This window comes from Apodemus sylvaticus, chromosome 5 (assembly GCF_947179515.1).
Source record: "Apodemus sylvaticus chromosome 5, mApoSyl1.1, whole genome shotgun sequence".
NCBI classification, from domain to species: domain Eukaryota; kingdom Metazoa; phylum Chordata; class Mammalia; order Rodentia; family Muridae; genus Apodemus; species Apodemus sylvaticus.
The window spans coordinates 20,284,832-20,308,414 of record NC_067476.1 but is presented as its reverse complement, the minus strand read 5'-3'; the positions used below and the strand labels follow the sequence as shown (position 1 = coordinate 20,308,414).

The following is a 23,583-nucleotide window of genomic DNA, read 5'->3' as shown; positions in this document are numbered from 1 at the left end:
CAGTTTCTTTCAGCAGTCTTTTGCAATTTCACTTACAAGGAGCTTCCATACACATATAAGTATATGTTATTTACGGATGGATCTCATATTGTATCACATTCCTATATTCATTCAGCTTGTACATGCTCTATGGATTTCTTTGGTCCAAAGAGATACTTAAATTTCTCTTTCATTGTTGCCCAGACAATTCTCCAGTTTTTGCTCACAGAAGAATCATTGTGCAGTCACTGATTTCTTTTATCTCTTTTCAAAAGTATGTATATGAAAAAGTAATGCAGTATAGAGTGAAAACACATCATTGTCTGCCTTGAGAATTAGTTCCTTACTCTACCTTTCTGGGATGACTTTACTTGTAGCAGTACCTCCCAGTTTATAGGAAAACTTTTAAGAAGTTATTAATTCTATATTTCTGCCATATTCCTGAGGCTAAAGTTTGGGAAAAATTATTGTACCACTGCAATTGAAGTCTTCTAATGGTGAAACACTTCACATAGTGAAAATTGATGTTACTGTGAAGTACTATAGTATGAAGGGTATGTTTGCATGTAATTTTTATGCTTATGTTTTGCTTAATAGAATCATCAAGCTCTATTTATAAAATATTGATTTTATATGGATCACATCCTAGTGACTGTGATTTTGTGTCTGAGAGATTGTTTGGACATGACAAAGTTTTAATTTTTTCATTGGAAATATCTAGAGAAAATTTTCCTGGGTGGATAATTTAGATAGAAATAGGCACCTAATTATTATACACAGATTACAGAGTCCCCATCAACCACTAGAGACTACCAGAAATCTAACTTGAATTCAAAAGCAAAGGGTCTTTATGTAAGCTCAACCTTAGACATTTCAATGAATTCCAATTCAGTGTATGGTATGGAATGTTCTGAGTTAGTGTAAGCCTTGCCTTTTTATCATGGTTGTAGCAGGGCAAGGGACTTTCCAACTTGGCAGTTTTATAAGAGCTTGACATTTGCTTGGTACATTTCTATTGTCTAATAATGATTTCCGCTTGGTATAAACAATGGTTGCTAGATTAATAAATCTACTTTGAGACATTAGGTACTTTTCCCTTCTGAACTGACTGGTTGTTGAAAGGAGTAGAGTGGCTGTCTGTTTAGGGCAACTGTTGTTGTTGCCAGGGTGACATGGTTCTTGGAACAAGTTGAGGTTTTTCTAGTAGTTGAGTTTATTCTAATGGCAAGTTAGTCATAAAATGGAGTCTGAAAACAAAATGGGGTTTTTTATTAATAAATTTGTCCCTTCGTAAACATGAATGTCATACTCCTGGGACTTGGGCCTTGAACTGTATAAAGGAGGAGAAAGCAAGTTGAACACCAGTATTCATCTATTTGTTTCTAGATAATGGATGCAATGTGATGAACTGCTGTGTCCTCTTACAGAATGTCTTCCTTGCCATGATGGACTGTGAACCCAAAATACACTTTTAATTTTTTCTCCATTAATTATTAAGTTCATTAAGTTGTTTTGATAAGCAGTTTTATCACACTAATAAGAAATACCAGTAGTATGTTATATATGTACTATAGCACATAAAATCATGGGATATTTTAATTGTTTCACAAGGCTACATAGTTTGCCTTTATATGTTTTTCATATATGTCATAGCTGAAGTTTAACTATTTAAAATTAAATCTACATCGTCTTATATAATGTTTTCCCAATATCATTTCTGTATGGCTTCAGTGGAATTTCCACTGCGATCTATATTTTTAAATTAAGCAAAACTTATATTTTCATTAGGAAGATTTTCCATGCCTAGAGTGACATAATTTAGGTCACAGTGCTTATTTTTTGCCTCATTCTGATCTTCTTCAATATATACATTCATTTTTATAACATGATCTAAATTAATTAATCAAGGTATATTAAAGGATAAATAAAAATAATGTTTATACAGAGATCCGTATTCTAGAGGAATTTTTTAATTGCCAAAATAAAATAATCATGTAAATTGTTCATTACCAAGGTTTATTTTCAGTCATTAATTGAATTCCAGTGTTGTCAGTGTATTTCATTATTCACTAATATGTGTAGAATACTATATTAAAATTCTGTAGACTGTAAGTCAGTCGTTAAATAATAAAGTGGAGAAACAATATAAACCACTAAGCACAGCTCCTGCTGCTGGCACAGGTTAGCTTCTGAGAAGTCATACTAGCCAAGCAGAACATATAGGAAGGAAATACAGACAGTACTTTTCATTATTTATTTATTTTTTTCAGAAAAAAATTGCATTTAAATTCTAGCATAAGAATTCCTTCTGTAAACTGTTTCAGGAACACTACCTGAATATAAAGTTCTGTTTGCTGTTGTGCTTCTAGTTTCTAAGCCTGGAGAAATTACTTTAGCTTTCTGATGCTTATATTTCTCCTTTATTTAATTAAAAGCAATAATCCTTCATTAGGATATTATGAGAATAGAGAGTGTTTGATTTTATTAAAATGCTTAGCCAGGAGTGAAGCTGAGTTCAGAATAGATATTTACTGTTTAATTTTCTAAATTGTGCTTAAATCACTTTGCTTTTCATTACCAATTAGAGTTTAAAGTTTACGCTGTGCATTTTTGGAATACAGAGTAAAACCCCTCACCAAATATATATTGTCATTTTCAGCTCATTTATTTTAGGAGTCTGAAAACATAAGCTTTCCTGCCAATCTCAGGTGTGACTCTATAACTCAGCTTTTCATGACTGTGACAAATATCAGACATTAATAATAAGAAAAAGGAAAAAGGTTTCAGTATCTGGTCTCATTATTTCTAGGCCCATGGGTTGTAAAGACATGAAGGGAGAGGGTAAAGCAATAAGGATGTGGCTCACTTCCCGCTGTCCACAGACCCTGCCAGGGAAGTAGCCAGGGACAAAACATACCCTTCAAATTCAGGAGCATAGTGACCTACACACTCTCAATAGTATCCAGTTCCTAACAACCCTTTGGATATGAGAATTGCTGATGAGTTTGACACCCTCAAGAGCCTATCACCTGGATTGAAATTCTGCCAGCTGAGACCCAAGCTTTCAGTATGTTAACCTCTCCGGGAATGCTTTCTACTCCTAATTTAACAAAGTTTGAAATGTACCTTGAAAGAAATGTCCTTACCTGGGCTTTCAGTTTAGATTGTTATTGACTTTATAATATCTTGATCTTTAAGAACTTAAGTCAGTCCAAATCATTGATCAAAGTCAATATTATCACCACACTGTTCATTAGAAATATCTAAGTTTATTTTCCAGTATAAGGGAGAAGCAATGTTAAATTATAACCATCATTAGAACACAACTTCAAGAGCTTCTACAAAGAGCAGTGAAATTTTAAAGGCACTAGCTTACAGTCTGCATATGTAGATACAACCTGTGAGAACTGTACAAACTCTCATTGAAATTTATGTTTCTATGGTTTGCTGCTCTCCATGAATTTGAACTCAACATATATAAAGTGCTGTCAGGAGTAAACATAGACTTTATTATAGCATTTGCCATGCCATTCAAAGGTATCAAAAGTTCATTAGATTCTTAAACTTGAGCCAGTTTTTGTTAGTTTTATGTATATAGTCACTGTCTTGGTAATATTTCTCCTTAGACTGCAGGGAATTGTTTGAATGTTTGTGTAGGATGTCATTTATAAAAACTCTACCTTTCTATACATAGTAGAAGGCATTAATACAGCTTGAGCAACCCAAATTTGGGAGTCTAAATTCTGAAACGGTTCAACGTGTACAAAATTATCATCATGACTTTGATGCCATGAGAAGAAAATGTCACAGCCAACTTCATGTAGCAGATTCAGGTCACAGCTCTATAAAAACTTTTTTTGCATATAATATACACAATATTTTACTTTTATATTATATTATTTTTCAAATGTATGACTGTGAAAAATGAAGTAATTTGAGATTATTCTTGGGAGCAATATAAAAGATAAGTCATTATGCTTATACAGGTATAAAAATCGGGACATATCAGAAACATAAAGCGCTTCTCATGCTAAGCAGTTTGGAAAGGCCATATCTACCCTACAATAATTTTATGATTGGATCATAGCCAGGACTGATCAAAAATATACAGCTAACAACAGACAGGTTTTATATATATATATATATATATATATATATATATACAAATATCTACATATACACACACATTGATAAATATATAGCTGTATGTGGATAGTATATAATTATAAACTCTGTATTATTATAAGGTTATTTTGAAACAGGATCAAGTAATCCCTCAGTTTTATTAATAATAATTTATTTTGTTACATTATATAGAAGCAAGTGGGTATCAGAAAGAAAAGAAGTGTTTGGGACAATGTTGACATTATTTTTCCTGACAGACTGGTAGAAAGATCTCTTGTTGGTTTAATTGATTTCTAATTATCCATTTGTAATGTGGAACATGTGCAAAAGGTCAAGCGGTCTCAGCAGAGAAGCTCCTTTTGCCTTGGAATGCTTCTCAGTCAGTAACTGAATTAAGGTTGATGAGATGTGATGATATGCTATTCATTGACATTGCAGTTAGACCATTGTAAGGATGTCTTAATGGAAGCCAAGCACACAAATGTGGGCTCTTTCATTGCAGATAAAAAGACCTGTGGACCTCATGAATTCCAGTGTAAGAACAACAACTGTATTCCAGATCACTGGCGATGTGATAGCCAGAATGACTGCAGTGATAATTCTGACGAAGAAAACTGCAGTAAGTGAATCTTGCCTAATCACCTTGCAAGCCTGTCAGCCCATTCAATAAGCAGGACCGCAATTTTTATTTCAGTTAAGGTGAAATTTGGACCCCCCCCTCTGTCCTGAAGCTCACATTTTTATACATATATTCACATTTGGACAGAATCTTCAGAATAAATTGACCTAAGTCTTAAAGGATAAAATGATTGGAGTGCTTACCCCAGGAGTTATTTTCTTTCAGAACTGGTAGGAGAGTATCATGAGGTTTAATGCAGCTCATTAGTATGCAATGAAGAAAGCCCTTGATGCAAGCTCATACAATGAGCTGACTGATGTGCAGACAGCACAACACATATCATGTTTAACGGAGACTATTCATTCCATTTCTGCCTCAATCCTTTTACACTACAAATTCACTCAAGAGCATCTCTCAGTGAGCTATCATTTATCCTCTCTGGAATAGTGAACACCATCTGCATTCAGGATGCTTTTCTCAGAAAATAGTATAACACTAATGGCATCTGCTTTCTAAACTTTTATGCAATAAATTTAATACCAATAATTACTCAATAATCATATTTTATAACTGAGGCAGAGTGCCTGTCATGTTGTTTTCTCTGCAAAATTCTTACCAATGCTTTTATATATATAAGCTTAACTTAATATTAACATAATTAAAATAAAAAACAAATTGGATCCATTAAATATTTAAGGTTTGTTCCTTTCTAAAAGGATTTGAAGCAGATGGATAACAATAATATCTCCTCTTCATTACATTGGATTAATAGCATTCATTCACAGGAGGCGATGATGTAATTTACATAACAATACTTTATTTGAAGGAAGGCCTGTAGTTCATGGAGTGAAAACCTTAGAGAATCTTTTGGATATTCAGCCCGCAAAACATGCACTAATGTTTCAAATAACTTTTGGAGGCGTGGGGATTATGCCTGACAATCCAATCATTTGAAATATCTGAATGTGGGATCACTTGTTGATATTACTTTACATATGTAATCTCAGTGGATCAGGGTTTTTAAATGTAGGGAAAATTGCAAGGACTTATTAGGGATTTAGATTCATTTAATCAGCACTTAAAACCACAAGTCTACAGAAGGATTTTAGGTATATCCAGTGACTGAAATAAAAATCAAATGAAATTGTGACGATACTAATAAAAGAAAAATTAATTTAGAATATAAAAAATGTACATACTTGATGCACCAGATATTCCTTAGACTTGTTTGATGTGCTTAGTCTTAATCACGTGAATTCCTCAAGCAAACACTCTGTTTCCAAAGAAACCGAGGACAAGAGCATAGGTGAGACTTAACCTTGGAAATGGAACACTTAGTGAAGCTTCCATTTTCCCTTCTCCCCTTCTTTCCTGCTTGTCACTAGACATTGCAGCAAGGGAATTATGCATTCTAGGCTAATTCTCTAATGCATTTTACATTTATTTTGAGTCAGAATTTCATTAAACTGGTCAAATTGGCCTTAAACTCGCTTTGTTGTCCAAGCAGCCATTGGATTTATGATCTTCCTGCCTCACCATCAAAATTACCTGGGATTAAAATTCTGTATCATCAGGCTCAGCTAAGGTGGATTTTTGTTCACTGAGTTGTTAAAATTGTAAAAGAAATTAGACTATTCTTCTAAAACGAAATGGAAAAGAAGAAGAGGGATTGGGATTGTTTGCCTCTGAGTCAGCGGAACTTCCCAAAGTAGATGAAAATTTTGGTGAGCAATTTAGAAGCCAGCTTGGGGCAATGGAAAGGCGACCGACGGGACTTTGATTTTCCTAGTCACTGACAACATGTCCACTAGGAAAGAATAAAGGAGCTGGGAGCTGGCCCATGCCTTTAATCCCAGAACTTGGGAGGCAGAGGCAGGTGGAACTTTGTGAGTTTAAAACCAAGGCCAGCATGATCTAGAGTGAGTTCCAGGATTATACAGTAAAACTCTGTTCTGAGAAAAGAAAGAAACAAAGAAACAAAACTAAAGAAAATGTCCATTTAAAATAGTAAATTATGTGTGATCTCTTTCTAGTTTTATATTTATTCTGATTTTTATTTCAGAAGAATCTCCTATTTCAGAGGAGATATAACAATGTAAAAGAATAAATTGGGACAGGAAACCAAAAGCATATGAAAGAAGATTTTATATGTTAATAGTATCACAGTATACTAACATGTCAAATCCATAATGTGTATGAGAATGAAGGGGTCTATAGACACCAATATGATTTTGAAGTTTGAACATTTGAAAATTCTACACTGAATGATCAAGAAGCGAAGGAAACATTTAAGCAGTGTAAACATTAGCAATTTTACATGAGCAAAATTTTATCAATGAAGAAAATTATTACCAAGAGTTTAGAAATATAGAAACTAAGTTTAGGTAAATGTTACTGTTAAATGCCATCAATATGTTATATATTTCCAATATAAGATATTGAAGCTGGTGTAAATATATGTTTATATACTAATATACATGTATATTAAGTATATAATTCCTAATTTTATGAGTATATGATCATAGATATGTATCTTAAAGTGATAACTTATCATATTTTCAAAATTATTGACTACAGATATTTACTTTGATACATATTTAACACTTCCTATTAACTATCAAAACATACTAGAAACAATAAATCAGTTTTAGTTTTAAGAAAGAGCACCCACATACTATTATATTCTCTTTGAATTTATTTACATTTAATAATTTACATTATTGTTGAATTCTGTTTCTTTCCCCAAGTTGGCCTTGCTTATAAATCTCACTTAGCATATCTTATTTCAAATTATGTTACAAAAACTCCAGTTGTATGCTTGAGGATAATTAAAATGGTAGTGTTACCATTAATTTCTAGCTGTGTTTAAGGAAAAATGTGGTTTTTGCATTGTAATATTTGTATGGGATGATTGGTTCATATTTGTTAATTTTCATCTGCTGATCATTTCCTTTGGTAAGTATTCAATGGACATTGCTTCAGCAATGATCTATGTTCTAAAATCAAGGAAATGTCACTGTCATTGGAACCATTTTGTAATGTGAACCATAGTCTTGAAAGTCCCTGTAAAGTCTCACCATTTTATTTTTTACTTCATCAATAAAATTGTAACATATATCACTGACGTTCACATATAATTAATGTAGATAACAGTTTATTTTATATATTTTTGAATTAACATGTAGCTAATTTCCTTTTTTAATATTATGCAATTTGATTATATAGATTAGTTTTGTATATAGACAACCTATCTCAAGTTTATTTTAATTTCTAGAGTCTTCACAATGAATCAATATCAAATTATTTTACAGCACATCCTATATAATGAATGTGTTATAACAATCCTGGGTCGTTGACACCCACATTAATATAACTTTTGTGGAACAAGGAGTAACTGTGGCTAAATGAGGAATCTGGAGATTGCCTGCCAGTGCTGTCTGTGCTCTGAAGTCTGTAGATTGGAAAGTTGTTTTCCTCTTTCAATTTCAGTGCCTTCACTTCATGAAGAATAGTTTTGAGGCTGTGTTTTTGCCTCTGTAAGTATAGGTGGAACTAGCCGTTCTTTGGGCTATTCCATGATTCATTGCTATTTTGAAATCCAGGAGTCTTCAAAGACAGAGGAAGCAAGCCCTATAGAAGCTTCTTGCCAAGTGCCTCAGCAGATTGACGGAAAACATAATAGATTGTTCATGCGCTAATATTTCCCATCTACTCTTTATACATTATATATATAATATTAATATATATTATATATATGGTTTATAATAGATACCATTCATTAAGTTGGGCTCACCATTTTAGCAAAAGGACTGCATTTAGAATATCTTTCCAGACGGCTTAGCTGCCAGGAACAGCCACGCCGCTGCCGCTGTTCTAATATGCACCCATACTGCTACCTGACCAACATGTGAAAACTCAATCTACTTTATTTGAAAGGCTTAAAGATTTTTATAAGCAATTGAAGGTTTAAAATTGACTGCTTAAATTTAGTTAAAAGAGTTTCCATTTCAGCTATCTAAAGGCAAGTGACTCTGTTCTTTGCCATATAAATGAGGTTTAGAGAAATATTAATACACACCATTCTTCCGTGACACCAATGTGCATGCTGGTAAATTTTGTGTATAGCAAAATTACTTAGATTTAAGATTGCCAATTAAAAATATTTTCAAGACAAATAGTCTTCCTCTTCCCTTACTAGAGCAGCAATTCTAATGACTTATGAGAAACATTTCATAAAAAATTTCACTGTGAAATTAAGTAAATGCCTCCAACAGGCTGTGTAACATTTCTAATCTTAAGTCAGCAACATCCCACTCTGCATATAGTCAAATATGTCAATGTCTATGAAGCCATTTAGCACATACAAAGTGTATTTGTCTTTAAATAAAATAAATAGAAGCTATAACTGAACAAGAAGGAATCTTTTTAATACTTAAGCATATGTATGCAAATGTTTTTCTGCAGTTTCTAAGCATTTAGGTAGAATATGCTCTAAAAATACCATTTATCTTTATTTTTCTAAGAAAAATTATACTGATTATTAACAGTCATTGCTAAATAAATACCACATATTTCATTACTGTTTCTTTTTCTAGAATAAAACTCCTGGAGATTACAAACTCCAGTAAAATAAAATAGATTTTTAATGTGAGGATGATGCAAATAAATAAGTAAAATAGAGGCCAAACAAAAGGAAATCAGTTTCCTACTGTTTTGTAAGCACTTCTGCAATCTGTAGAAAACAATATCTACTGTACTCACCACAAGCATGGGCTTGCATATCGAGTTGTATTGGTTCATCTAAATACCAGCTAGTGTGGGTACTTAGTCATTTAGAATAAAGTTCTTATCTCTGTTTCTTAGTTTGCTCATTTAGATCGGGGAAGAGTGATATACACGCCCTGTAGAGTTGTTTCAAGGTTTGAACAATAAGCTAGTTAAAGGACTTAGGCATACATGCTCCTAACGTCTAATACACACACTGTATACATACACACATATATGCTTTATAATATATGCTATTATACAGGTATATAAACATATTTATAGGATGAATGCTATAAAGACAAGGGAATGAACTGTTACTGAATACTGTAAACAGGAGCAGACAGACATGTTAGAAAGTATCTATTTAGTAATATTCTGCATTTGTTGTCATTTGGTTTTGGAAATTTGGGGTTTTGTTTGTTATTATTTTTTATTATCATCTTTGTTTTTGTTTGAGAAAAGCTTTTGCTGTGCATCCAAGCAGGCTTGGAATTTGCCACACTCTTGGCTAGGCTGAAATTGAGAACTATAGGCCTCACTCTTCTGCCTAAACAGTTACTTGGTGCCATTCTTCTCAAGCTTATTTTGTTTTATTTATAGACCAATGGTCATATACTAATACACAGTGAATTCTAAAGCACAGCATTTCCTCTCTGACACTCATGACTGGACAGATCTTCAAAGCTAACATTTATAAACATGTAGGTGTGAGAAGACCACTAAACACTGCTAATGTTCAGAGACTGAACAGCTCCTAGACAGAGATGCTAACAGAGGGCTGCATTGTTGAGCAACTCAAGTAGAGTCATTTCAAATAGAAGGCTGAGTTGTTCTTAGTCATTATGGAGAGAGGATATCAGTCTCCATTCAGGTTTTCCTCAGGCAGATGTCTATTGTCTATTCATCCTTCACATGGATAGGAATAATATTGCATGTAGCACAGCTATAAAGACCAGGAGTGAAACTATACTTAAAGAATATTAATCCAATACCTAAAAGTAGATTTACATAATCAAGCAGTAAGCTTGAAAGTGAATAAATAAAACATTTTAAAGAAGACAGTTAGCGAATAGAGGACACAATTGTGGATTTTCTTCATCCAAGATGCCAATCTGGAAAATGGTGATGCCCAGCTGCCACCATGATGACTCATCAGAGCTAGGTTCTGAAATCTTTCCTCAACATTGTAAAAAAACACATTCCTGCTATTCCTTGACTCCTGCTAATGTTCAGAGACTGAACGGCTCCTAGACAGAGATGCTAACAGAGGGCTGCATTGTTGAACAACTCAAGTAGAGTCATTTCAAATAGAAGGCTGAGTTGTTCTTAGTCATTATGGCGACATTAAGGCTGGAGTCAAGCAGATAAGGCGTGCTATTTGGTTTCAGTCCTACAAGTAATATGGGCAATTAAATCAACAGTGAACAAATTTTCAAACTGACAAATTATTCAGGGCAAAATAGCAATTACAAAAACAAGGCAGGAGTGGTTGGATGGGTAGAGGAGCATCCTGACAGAGGCAGCGGGAGGGAGGATGGGATAAGGGGTTTCTGGAGGGGAGACTGGAAAAAGGAATACATTTGAAAGGTAAATAAAGAAAATATCCAATTAAAGGAAAAAAGGCATAAACAACAACAACAACAACTACAACAACAACCAAATAGGCTTTGGTTTTTTTTGGGTTTTTTTTTTTTTTTTTTTTTTTTTTTTTTTTTTTTTTTAAGAAAGTATGCCTTCCCATGGCCAATGCTTTGGGCACCATTCTTCTCTTGTGAACCCTGAGTTCTCTTATGACAAAATCAGATAAATAAAATACTTAGCATATTTAATTAAAAGTTAGTATTGCAGGTTGTGGTGGTGCAGGCCAGCAGGATTTGCTGAAGGAGACAGAGGCAGGAGGATCACGAGTTTGAAGCTAGCCTGGGCTACACATTAACCAGGGGGTGGTGGTGCACGCCTGTAATCCCAGCACTCTGGGAGGCAGATGAAGAGGCAGGTAGATTTCTGAGTTCAAAGCCAGCCTGGTCTACAGAGTGAGTTCCAGGACAGCCAGGGCTACACAGAGAAACCCTGTCTTGAACCCCCCCCCCCCAAAAAAAAGTATCAATGGTTAGTTTTCTCTTTTGTCATTAAGCAAACTTATATATAAAGGCAGGAAATATTTATTAAATACATTAAAAGGCATAGAACTATAACAGAAAAAGACCATGTCACAGTCCACTAGAATATGTTTTCTGCATTTGATTGTACTTTTCTGTTATATTTTATTAGACAATAGCCTACCTTTTATAGTTTTCCATTTTAATGGATTATATGTTAAAATACATAACATTTGAAAAGTAATATACTGTGTTTCAGAGTTCTTCATGAGACTGTTTCCCTAAATAAATTCATTGCTTTTGCTTACCTAATCTCTTTTCATTTCTGTTACCTCTTCCTGTTGAACTGTATGCAGCTGAAAAAACACGCTCACCCCTTGCTGTCTTTCTATCTTCAGAGCCACAGACCTGCACACTGAAAGACTTTCTCTGCAGCAATGGAGACTGTGTTTCATCACGGTTCTGGTGTGATGGAGAGTTTGACTGTGCTGATGGCTCTGATGAGGTAGGAATCTCTGTGAGCACAAAAGTAATCAGATTCCATTCAGGGTTATCATCCTTCAGTCCAGTGAGTGTGACCAAAAGTCACTCAGGAGGACACTGTGCTCTGGAGGACCCTGAGATAAGTTTAATTTATGTGTTAGGCTGCACAGGCTGCACAGAATAGCTGTGCTACTACTGACAAATAATTCTATATCCCGTTTCACCTCTACACTTTGATATCTGATCATGGAATAGGATGCTTGGAAATCTACTTCCTTGTTGCCGGTATACTTGCAATCTTTAGATTTATTTATAATTTTGCTGATGTGTTTATAGCCGTGACTAATATTTTATGCGTTTTAAAGTCTTTCTTCAATAGATGCGGTCTTATAAACTTTACTCTGGGCCATCAATTTTCATGACCCCTTGGGTAAGCTTTCCTTAGGTTATGTATCACATCCATTTATTATAATCCCATGCTTTAGGTGAAAATAGGAGATAGTTTCTGTGGACAACTCTCCTAGCTTGAATTGTACTTAGGCTTTCCTGCTATGTATCATGTGACCCCCAGAAGCTTTAAAACTAGTCATATTAAAATAATGCAGGCATTCTGCTTATACACATGAGCTAAGTGTAGGGACAATTACTTTAAATACTTTTCTTAGTTTAATCATATGAGAGAAAAACAGGCAATGTAAATGAGCCCAAGGGAAAAAGAGGTCTTCAATTTATTATGGAAGTCATTTTTCTTTCACTCATATAGTACTGATTTAGATATTTTCTTTTTACTTTTTCAGTCAATGCAGGCATTCACTACTCAGAACCCATCTCATCTCATGTAGACTTCAGAGGATCCTCTTTACAGCTTTAGAGGTTTCTGTTTTAAACACTTCCCTAAGCAACCACTGATTCCACACCTGATGGAGAAGCACAGCATACCTTTACTGTTTGGACAACAATGCATACAACTTAGGGCTTTTTCAGCCTACCTCTATTGTTACTAGAACAGATACTTCCATTTCCTCACCATTTTGGAAAATCCATCCTAATCACAAATAGAAACACAAGGTTTGGCCAAGAATCAGGTGTAATTCTCACTTCAGGGCCAGCAAGCCTGAACCTCGGATTTGCAAAAAGTATCTCAGGAAAAGTTAGAAAATTTCCATTTTACACAAAGGCTCTTCATAAAACAAAATCTAAATTCCCTTGCAAGATTCTGTAAGGTGACTGAATAGGTTACAGTTATCAGTTAAATATTTATTTGCTATCCATAATTTTAAAATGTTTTAAACATTCCTAGATCTTGCAAACTTATCCATGCCATGGCAAGTTTTCTTTCTTGACAGTCTCTAGAAAATATAAACTTATTGCTTGAGCCTTATGATTTCTTGTTGCATGTTATTACTAAATGTTCAAAATATATAATCATAAAGACTAATTATAGTATAAATCTTTCCAAAATGTTATTCACATCAAAATAAATATATTCATTAACAACAGTAATCATGATGGGCATACTATTTTCTTGGCTGACTATATTTTCATTTACTAAGTGTCTTCAAGGCAATACTCTAAAGAAATCTTTCTTTTATGTTGTCTTCATTTACAGACAATGAATTCAGAGTAAATTGTATTTTTTCCTTAAAAATCTACAATAACATTTTGTTTGATAAAAGACAGTGAACCAATGACCAAAAAGAGAACTTAGCACAAAGTCAGAAAGGACAATTGCATATATTATTATACCAGTAATTAGAAATTTTGGGAGAATTATAATTTGTATGTATGTATATATATGTATGCTAAATGTCATGTGGTTTTAATATCCTTTCAAAACAGTATGGAATAAACATTAAACATTAGATTAAGTTAATTAAATGTCAAATGTAAATCTCCAATGGCATCTCATGATTAGATAGCAAATTATCTTCTAAAACTTCAATTGCATCTTTTATTTAGTTTCTTTTGTTATTGTTTATTGTGCATGTGGTAGGATCATAAACATAGACCTTACAATATGGATGTGGTCAGAGGACAACTGAAAAAATATTTTCCTGCTGTCTCCATGTGGGCTCTGCACACATGCAACAAAACACAGCAACAAAAAAATTAAATAATTTAAATATATCAGTACAGCATAAAATCTCACTTAATATTCCTTTTTTCCCTAAACTACCTCTATGAAAGGGAAAAATGAAGAGAAATACAGAAGTTATGATTCACTCAAGTATTCACAGTGATATATAAATACCATTTCCCATGTATTAAAAACAGGGCTACTATGAGGAATTTGTACTTCTATGCCTGGGAAAAGAAGTCACACCATGAATTGTTAATAACATCTTCAGATGTGAGCACACAGGACATTACGTTCAGTGACCACAGGGCATAGAGTCAAGCTTGCAAGGATCTCAGCTGACAAAGGGAACAAGTGGAATATCTAAAGAAAAAAAGGATATTATAATGGACTAAAGTCCATGAGTTCACAACACTACTTAAAATAAAACTCAGCTCTCAAATTGCTAAGATATTAATATTATTAAGAAAATGTATGTTGTGGGTGCATAGATGTCTCAGTGGTAAAGAGCACTTGCTTATAAATATAGTTCAAAGGAAATCTAACTCTTTCTTCTGGTCTTCCTAGAAATTACATGTACATGATGCTTATGCATACATGCAGGCAAAACATTCATACACATATAATCAAAACAGAAAAATTTTGAAAAATGCTAGAAGGAGGTGGTAGAGGATAATAGTATGCTAATTCTATAATATTACAGTAATTTGTGATTGATTACATTATGCTTTCGATTATTTAAAATAATAACTAACAGAAAGCCCTCATAAACATACATGCACAATACCACATAGTAATTCATATCAGGTTAAATTTTATATTAGAAAACATCTAGGAGACCCACCTTCTCTATTGTCAAAACACTAGAAACACCTATGCTATTTATTATTAATTTACTTCAGTTAAATGATGCTAATATAGCTATTCACTAAGTCTAGGAATGTTTATCAAGTGGTTTCTGTAATTATGAAATGAATTTAAGTACTTGGTTCATAAATATGCATGACCTTTATACACACAGATTTTAATTATATGTCATAATTGGGAAAAGACGGATCAAAAAAAGCTTCAAGTTTTTCTTATGAACATAAATACAAAAATCCTTACTATAACACTCACAAACTAAACCCAATAGCCTATTAAAAAGTTATTCACCATGGTCAAGTGATTCATTCTAGGGCAGCAAGAGTTATTTGATATTTGAAAATAAGTAACCATAATACACTGAGACAACAAAATGATGAAAACATATGATTATTTTTATAAAAAAATTTCAACATTCTTTCATTTACACATTGAATGAGTGATCCCCTGTATTTGTTAGGTAGTCCTGCCTAGCCTGGTACCACTATGCAGCACTGAGTCACCTTGAACTCATGCCAAACCTGCTTCAGCTTTGATGCAGTGCAGAACTAATTTCATGTTCCTTACTATCACTGCCTTCACATGCCATTCATTACAAACTGAGGACACATTTGTACTCTCTCAAAGGTAGATTAAGTTCTGGTAAAGTTTACTCTGAGAAGACTATTCTAAACAATCCATGTTTGTTTTTTTTAACAATCAATATAATTTTTGCTATTGTAGTTTAGATAATAGTATTTTATATTAGCTTATGAGCTCATAAAATATTATGATGCCCTTTTTATTATCACTTATGAAAGTCTATAGTAAGTAATAGCATTTTAATATTTTAACATTTAATAATAAGAAGCAAATCCCAATTATATGAAGTCTAAAATATATCTATTAGCACAAATAAAATAAAAAATAGGAAATACAGCTTTCCCCCCCCCCAACCCGAGGATTGAACTGTAAAGAATAGCAATGGTTTACCTTCTTCACTCTGGAAATATCCATAGCTGTCAAACAACTAAGACACTTGTTGGAAAGAAAATACTACAGTTTTGGAAAAATAGAAATTATTGCTCATGAGAAAAGTATTAGTCCAGAAAGATACTTGAGCAGAATAGCTCATTTAAATGAATATTTAGGCCTGGTGGGTAAATACCACTCTTGTTTATCTCCCACAATGAATTGAGGAATTTCTAAAAGTGTATTTATTAAAAGTTAAAAGAAGAAATTGTGTTGTTATATTTTATTTTTAAAATTAAACCTTTAAATATTGAAAATTTAAAACTCTTCATGGGAAAAATTGGAAAATTATCATTACTTGGTCATACTCATGAGCCAGCAATAAGTTAATGAGGTTTCATATGCAGTTTTTATGGCTTCTAAACTCAACATTTTTAGCTTTCTAGTTTAGTTTAGTTTGCAGACAGCTTTCTTTAAAAGATTTTAATTTAATTATTATGTGTTATACTTGACAGAAAAATTGTGAAACAAGTTGTTCCAAAGATCAATTTCAGTGTTCCAATGGCCAATGCCTGTCAGCGAAATGGAAGTGTGACGGACATGAAGACTGTAAATATGGAGAAGATGAGAAAAACTGTGAGCCAGGTAACCTGACAATAGAGCATCTGCCTCAGTGGTTGTTTTAACCTTGGTGGAATTTAAACCAAGGTACAGAAAACTGTTACACAGGAATCTTTGTACTGGCATTTAGAGGTCTTTATGTATTCCTCCCATGCTTTAGTTATTTTGATAGATAAAAAATCACTGTTTTTGTATAGAATCCAAATTCCAGAAACCCATATTCAATTTCTTGTTCCTCTACCTTACCACACCTCTTTGAATTTTCCCCTTATAACAAAATAAAATTTGGCTTGACTGTATGATCAATTTTTGAAATAAAATGTGAGATTCTGAAAAAGGCAGCAACAGTTAGGTGGGTCAGCAGAGAAGTACATGGATTTTATTTGTATTTATGTCTCATAACAAGTCAGATGATAATTAGAAAATCTTCTCAGGTATAGAAAAATATTATACTCGATACACTTCCATTCCTTAAACATGGCTCTCAAACATACTCATTAAATATGCAGTGCTTATCTAGGTGTGTCAATTACATTATCTTATATGAAAAATTTCAAAAGATCAAACTGTCATCTATGTATAAATACAGAAACATAGACTTGGGAGACAAAATCAACAAGATCTAAAAAGACAGCGTATAAACTCAAAAAATATATGATAATTACTTAAAATTTGATAATGGCAATAATTTTTATTGATATATTTTTTATTTACATTTCAAACGATTTCCCCTTTTCTGGGTCCCCACTCCCCGAAAGTCCCATAAGCCCTCTTCCGTCCCCCTGTTCTTCCATCCACCCCTTCCCACTTCCCTATTATGGAATTCCCATATACTCTTGCACTGAGTCTTTCCAGAACCAGGGGCCATTACTCCATTCTTTTTGGACATCATTTAATTTGTGGATTATGTCCCGGGTATTCAAAGTTTCTAGGCTAATATCCACTTATCAGTGAGTGCATACCATGATTGATCATTTGAGACTGGGTTACCTCACTTAGTATGATGTTATTTATCCAGCTCCATCCATTTGTCTAAGAATTTCATGAATTCATTGTTTCTAATGGCTGAATAGTACTCCATTGTGTAAATATACCACATTTTTTGTATCCATTCCTCGGCTGAAGGACACCTAGGTTCTTTCCAGCTTCTGGCTACTACAAATAGGGCTGCTATGAACATAGTGGAGCATGTGTCCTTATTGCATGCTGAAGAATCCTCTGGATATATGCCCAGGAGTTACCACAGGGTTATAACAGGGTCCTCAGGACGTGTCATGCCCAGTTTTCTGAGGAACTGCCAGACTGATTTCCAAAGTGGTTGCACCATCTTGCAATCCCACCAGCAGTGGAGGAGTGTTCCTCTTTCTCCACATCCTCACCAACACCTGCTGTCTCCTGAGTTTTTGACCTTAGCCATTCTGACTGGTGTGAGGTGAAATCTCAGGGTTGTTTTGATTTGCATTTCCCTAATGATTAATGATGTTGAACATTTCTTAAGCTGTTTTTCAGCTCTCTGAAGTTCTTCATGTGAAAATTCTTTGTTTAGCTCCGTACCCCACTTTTTAATGGGGTTATTTGGTTCTCTGGGTTCTACTTTCTTGAGTTCTTTGTATATATTAGATATTAGGCCTCTGTCAGATTTAGGGTTGGTGAAGATCCTTTCCCAGTCTGTTGGTTGACGTTTTATCCTTTTGACGGTGTCCTTTGCCTTACAGAAAATTGTAGTTTTATGAGGTCCCATTTGTCAATTATTGGTCTTAGAGCATAAGCTATTGGTATTCTATTCAGGAACTTTTCCCCTGTGCCCATGTCCTCCAGGGTCTTCCCCAGTTTCTTTTCGATTAGTTTCAGTGTGTCAGTTTTTTTTTTTTTAAGAATTTTTTCTTTTTCTTTTTTTATTTTTTTTAATTTTTTTAATTTATTTTCTATATTCTTTGTTTACATTCTAGAAGCCTTCCCCTTTCCCAGTCCCCCCCCCCAATATGTTCCATAAGTCCTCTTCTCTCCATCCATTCTTTTTTTTCCTTTTCTTTTTTTTATTCGATATAATTTATTTACATTTCAAATGATTTCCCCTTTTCTGGCCCCCCACTCCCCGAAAGTCCCGTAAGCCCCCTTCTCTTCCCCTGTCCTCCCACCCACCCCTTCCCACTTCCCCGTTCTGGTTTTGCTGAATACTGTTTCACTGAGTCTTTCCAGAACCAGGGGCCACTCCTCCTTTCTTCTTGTACCTCATTTGATGTGTGGATTATGTTTTGGGTATTCCAGTTTTCTAGGTTAATATCCACTTATTAGTGAGTGCATACCATGATTCACCTTTTGAGTCTGGGTTACCTCACTTAGTATGATATTCTCTAGCTCCATCCATTTGCCTAAGAATTTCATGAATTCAGAGGCCCTTGATCCATTTGGAGTTGAGCTTGGTACAAGGAGATAAGAATGGATCGATGCGCATTTTTCTGCATGCTGACCTCCAATTGAACTCGCACCATTTGTTGAAAAGACTATCTTTTTTCCACTGGATGCTTTCAGCTCCTTTGTCGAAGACCAAGTGGCCATAGGTGTGTTGGTTCATTTCTGGGTCTTCAATCATATTCCATTGATCTGCTTGCCTGATATTATCACAATACCATGCAGTTTTTATCACTATTGCTATGTAGTAGAGTTTAAAGTCTGGGATACTGAATCCCCCTGAAGTTCTTTTACTGTTGAGAATAGTTTTAGCTATCCTGGGTTTTTTGTTATTCTAGATGGATTTGAGAATTGCTCTTTCTAGCTCTATGAAGAACTGGGTTGGGATTTTTATGGGGATAGCATTGAATCTGTAGATTGCCTTTGGCAAGATGGCCATTTAACTATATTAATCCTGCCAATCCACGAGCATGGAAGATTTTTCCATTTTCTGAGATCTTCTTCGATTTCCTTCTTCAGAGATCTGAAGTTCCTGTCATATAGGTCTTTCACATGTTTGGTTAGAGTCACCCCAAGGTACTTTATGCTGTTTGTAGCTATTGTGAAGGGGGTCATTTCCCTAATTTCTTTCTCAGTCTGCTTATCCTTTGAATATATAAAGGCTACTGATTTGCTTGCATTGATTTTGTAGCCAGCCACTTTGCTGAAGTTGTTTATTAGCTGTAGGAGTTCTCTAGTGTAATTTTTAGGGTCACTTAAGTATATGATCATATCATCTGCAAATAGTGATAGTTTGACTTCTTCCTTTCCAATTTGTATCCCTTTGACTTCCTTCTGTTGTCTAATTGCTCTAGCTAGGACTTCAAGAACTATAGTGAAAAGATATGGAGAGAGGGGGCAGCCTTGTCTAGTCCCTGATTTTAGTGGGATTGCTTCTAGTTTCTCTCCATTTAGTTTGATGTTGGCTACCGGTTTGCTGTATATTGCTTTTACTATGATTAGATATGGGCCTTGAATTCCTGTCCTTTCCAAGACTTTTAGCATGAAAGGATGCTGAATTTTGTCAAATGCTTTTTCAGCATCTAATGAAATGATCATGTGGTTTTTTTTCTTTGAGTTTGTTTATGTAGTGGATAGCATTTATTGATTTCCTTATATTGAACCATCCCTGCATCCCTGGGATGAAGCCTAATTGATCATGGTGGATGATCGTTTTGATGTGTTCTTGGATTCGGTGGGCAAGAATTTTATTGAGTATTTTTGCATCCATATTCATAAGGGAAATTGGCCTGAAATTCTCTTTCTTAGTTGGATCTTTGTGTGGTTTTGGTATCAGTGGAATAGTGGCTTCGAAGAAGGAGTTGGGTAGTGTTCCTTCTGTTTCTATTTGGTGGAAAAGTTTGAAGAGTATTGGTGTTAAGTCTTCTTTGAAGGTCTGATAGAATTCTGCACTGAAACCATTTGGTCCTGTGCTTTTTTTGGTCGGAAGCCTATCTATGACCCCTTCTATTTCCTTAGGGGTTATGGGTCTGTTTAGATGGTCTATTTGATCCTGGTTTAATTTTGGTAATTGGTATCTGTCTAAGAAAATGTCCATTTACTCCAGATTCTCCAGTTGTGTTGAGTACAGGTTTTGGTAGTAGGATCTGATGATTTTTTGAATTTCCTCGTTTTCTGTGGTAATATCTCCGTTTTCATTTCTAATTTTGTTAATTTGGAAACTTTCTCTGTGCCCTTTGGTTAGTCTGGCTAAGGGTTTTTCTATCTTGTTGATTTTTTCAAAGAACCAGCTTTTGGTCTTGTTGATTCTTTGTAAGGTTCTCTTGGTTTCTACTTGATTGATTTCAGCCCTGAGTTTGATGATTTCCTGTATTCTTCTCCTCCTGGGCGAAATTGCTTCTTCTTGTTCCAGGGCTTTCAGTTGTTCCGTTAATCTTCTATTGTATGCTCTCTCAAATTTCTTTTTGGAGGCACTCAAAGCTATGAGTTTTCCTCTTAGCACTGCTTTCATTGTGTCCCATAGATTTGTGTATGTTGTGCCTTCATTTTCATTAAATTCTAAGAAATCTTTGATTTCTTTCTTTATTTCTTCCTTGACCAAGGTATCATTGAGTAGAGTATTGTTCAGTTTCCATGTGTATGTGAGCTTTCTGTTGTTTTTACTGTTACTAAAGACCACTTTTACTCCATAGTGATCTGATAGGAGGCATGGGATTATTTCAATCTTCTTATATTTGTTGAGGTCTGTCTTGTGACCAACTATATGATCTATTTTGGAGAAGGTACCATGAGGTGTTGAGAAAAAGGTATATTCTTTTGCTTTGGGATGAAAGGTTCTATATATATCTGTTAACTCCAATTGGTTCAAAGCTTCAATTAGTTTCATTGTCTCCCTGTTTAGTTTCTGTTTTCCTGATCGGTCCATTGGTGAGAGTGGTGTGTTAAAGTCACCCACAATTATTGTGATAGGTGCAATGTGTACTTTGAGCTTTAGTAAAGTTTCTTTTATAATGAGGGCACCCTTGTATTTGGGGCATAGATGTTCAGGATTGAGAGTTCATCTTGTTGGATTTTTCCTTTGACCAGCAAGTAGTGACCTTCCATGTCTCTTTTGATGACATTAGGTTGAAAGTCAATTTTATCTGAAATTAGAATGGCAACTCCGGCTTGTTTCCTGGGACCATTTGCTTGTAGAATTGTCTTCCAGCCTTTTACTCTAAGGTAGTTTTTGTCTTTGACACTGAGGTGTGTTTCCTGTGTGCAGCAAAATGTAGGGTCCTGTTTATGTAACCAGTCTGTTAGTCTATGTCTTTTTTTTGGGGAATTGAGTCCATTGATGTTAAGAGATATCAAGGAGTAGTGGTTATTGCTTCCTATCATTTTTGATTTTAACTTTATACGTGTGTGGTTATCTTCTTTGGGTTTGATGAAAGAAGCTTAATATCCTGCTCTTTCCAGGGTATAGTTTCCCTCATTGTAATGGTGTTTTCCCCCTATTATCCTTTGCAGGGCTTGGTTTGTAGAAAGATATTGTGTAAATTTGGTTTTGTCATGGAATATCTTGGTTTCTCCATCTATAGTAATTGAGAGTTTCGCTGGGTATAGTAGTCTCGGTTGGCATTTGTGTTCTCTTAGAGTCTGCATGAGCTCCACCCAGGATCTTCTAGCTTTCATGGTCTCTGGTGAGAAATCTGGTGTAATTCTGATAGTCTTCCTTTATATGTTACTTGGCCTTTTTCTCTTACTGTCCTAACTATTCTTTCGTTGTTTAGTACATTTGGGCTTTTGATTATTATGTGACAGGAGGCATTTCTGTTCCGGTCCAGTCAGTTTGGAGTTCTGTAGGCTTCTTGTATATTCATGGGAATCTCTCTCTTTAGGTTAGGGAAGTTTTCTTCCATAATTCTGTTGAAGATATTTGCTGGCCCTTTAAGTTTATCCACTTAAAATCTCTGCCTAAGGAAAAACAAAAACAAAAACAAAAAACTAGTCAGGCAGTGGTGGTACTCAGCTTTAATTCTAGTGTTGGGAAGGCAAAAGTAGGTAAGTGAATCTTTGAGGCAAACCTGATTTATAGAGTGAGTTCTAGTATAGCCAGGGCTACACAGAGAAACCCTACTTTGGTAAACAAAAACAAAGCAACAACAAATATGAGAAAAAGAAAGAAAGAAAGAAAGAAAGAAAGGAAAGAAGGAAGGAAGGAAGGAAGGAAGAAAGAAAGAAAGAAAGAAAGAAAGAAAGAAAGAAAGAAAGAAAGAAAGAAAGAAAAGAAGGAAGGAAGAAAGAAAGAAAGAAAGAAAGAAAGAAAGAAAGAAAGAAAGAAAGAAAGAAAGAAAGAAAGAAAGAAAGAAAGAAAAGAAAAGAAAGAAAGAAAAAGAAAGAAACAAAAGAAAGAAAAGAAAGGAAGGAAAGAAAGAAAGGAAAGAAAGAAAGGAAAGAAAGAAAGAGTGAGAGAGGGAGGAAGGAAGGAAAGGAAGGAAGGAAGGAAAGGAAGGAAGGAAAGAAACAGAAACAAACAAAAGAAAGAAAAAAGAAAAAGTGAGCAAGTATAAATTCTATAGGCTTGGTTAACTACACAAATGTTATCTTTAAGTATGAAGACAAAATTGTTCAAATGTATATAACACTAGATCCCATGCAAAAAAATTTTCATTTTCTGTTTTGTATATAGTGTATATAAATAAAATACACTTACTCCCAGCTCCTTAATTATTTTGTAGCCTTGAAAATAGATATTTTCAAATAATTTATAATTGTGAGAAACTTAACTCTTCAGGATTTACGGAATAAGATCTTAATGTATATTGTTTATTTAGTTTATTGTGTTAAATCCTAATGTCATATCCTATCAGTAGCTATTTTTAATTTGGCCATAATTTCATCTTCTTATATTCATTGATAAATTCTAAACCAGTTATTTTTATTCCTATATCTAAACTTCAGCTTTATAATTGTTTAGCCTTTCCTGTCTGCTCATCAAGTGAATACATGTGTGCCAGTGGAGGATGTCTGTCAGCATCTTTGAAATGTAATGGAGAACCTGACTGTGTTGATGGTTCAGATGAGGTAAAAATCTATTATTTGAT

At 34.3% G+C, this 23,583-nt stretch overlaps 1 protein-coding gene across 1 annotated transcript in view; it reads left to right on the top strand.

Moving 5' to 3' along the window:
* Positions 1-23,583, top strand: part of Lrp1b (LDL receptor related protein 1B) — a 1,719,438-nt gene that overhangs the window by 1,566,337 nt on the left and 129,518 nt on the right. Inside the window, exons 67-70 of the mRNA XM_052181021.1 lie at positions 4,607-4,723; positions 11,988-12,094; positions 16,480-16,609; positions 23,457-23,563. Coding sequence (XP_052036981.1) covers positions 4,607-4,723; positions 11,988-12,094; positions 16,480-16,609; positions 23,457-23,563 — 461 coding nt within the window. The remainder of the gene's footprint in view (positions 1-4,606; positions 4,724-11,987; positions 12,095-16,479; positions 16,610-23,456; positions 23,564-23,583) is intronic.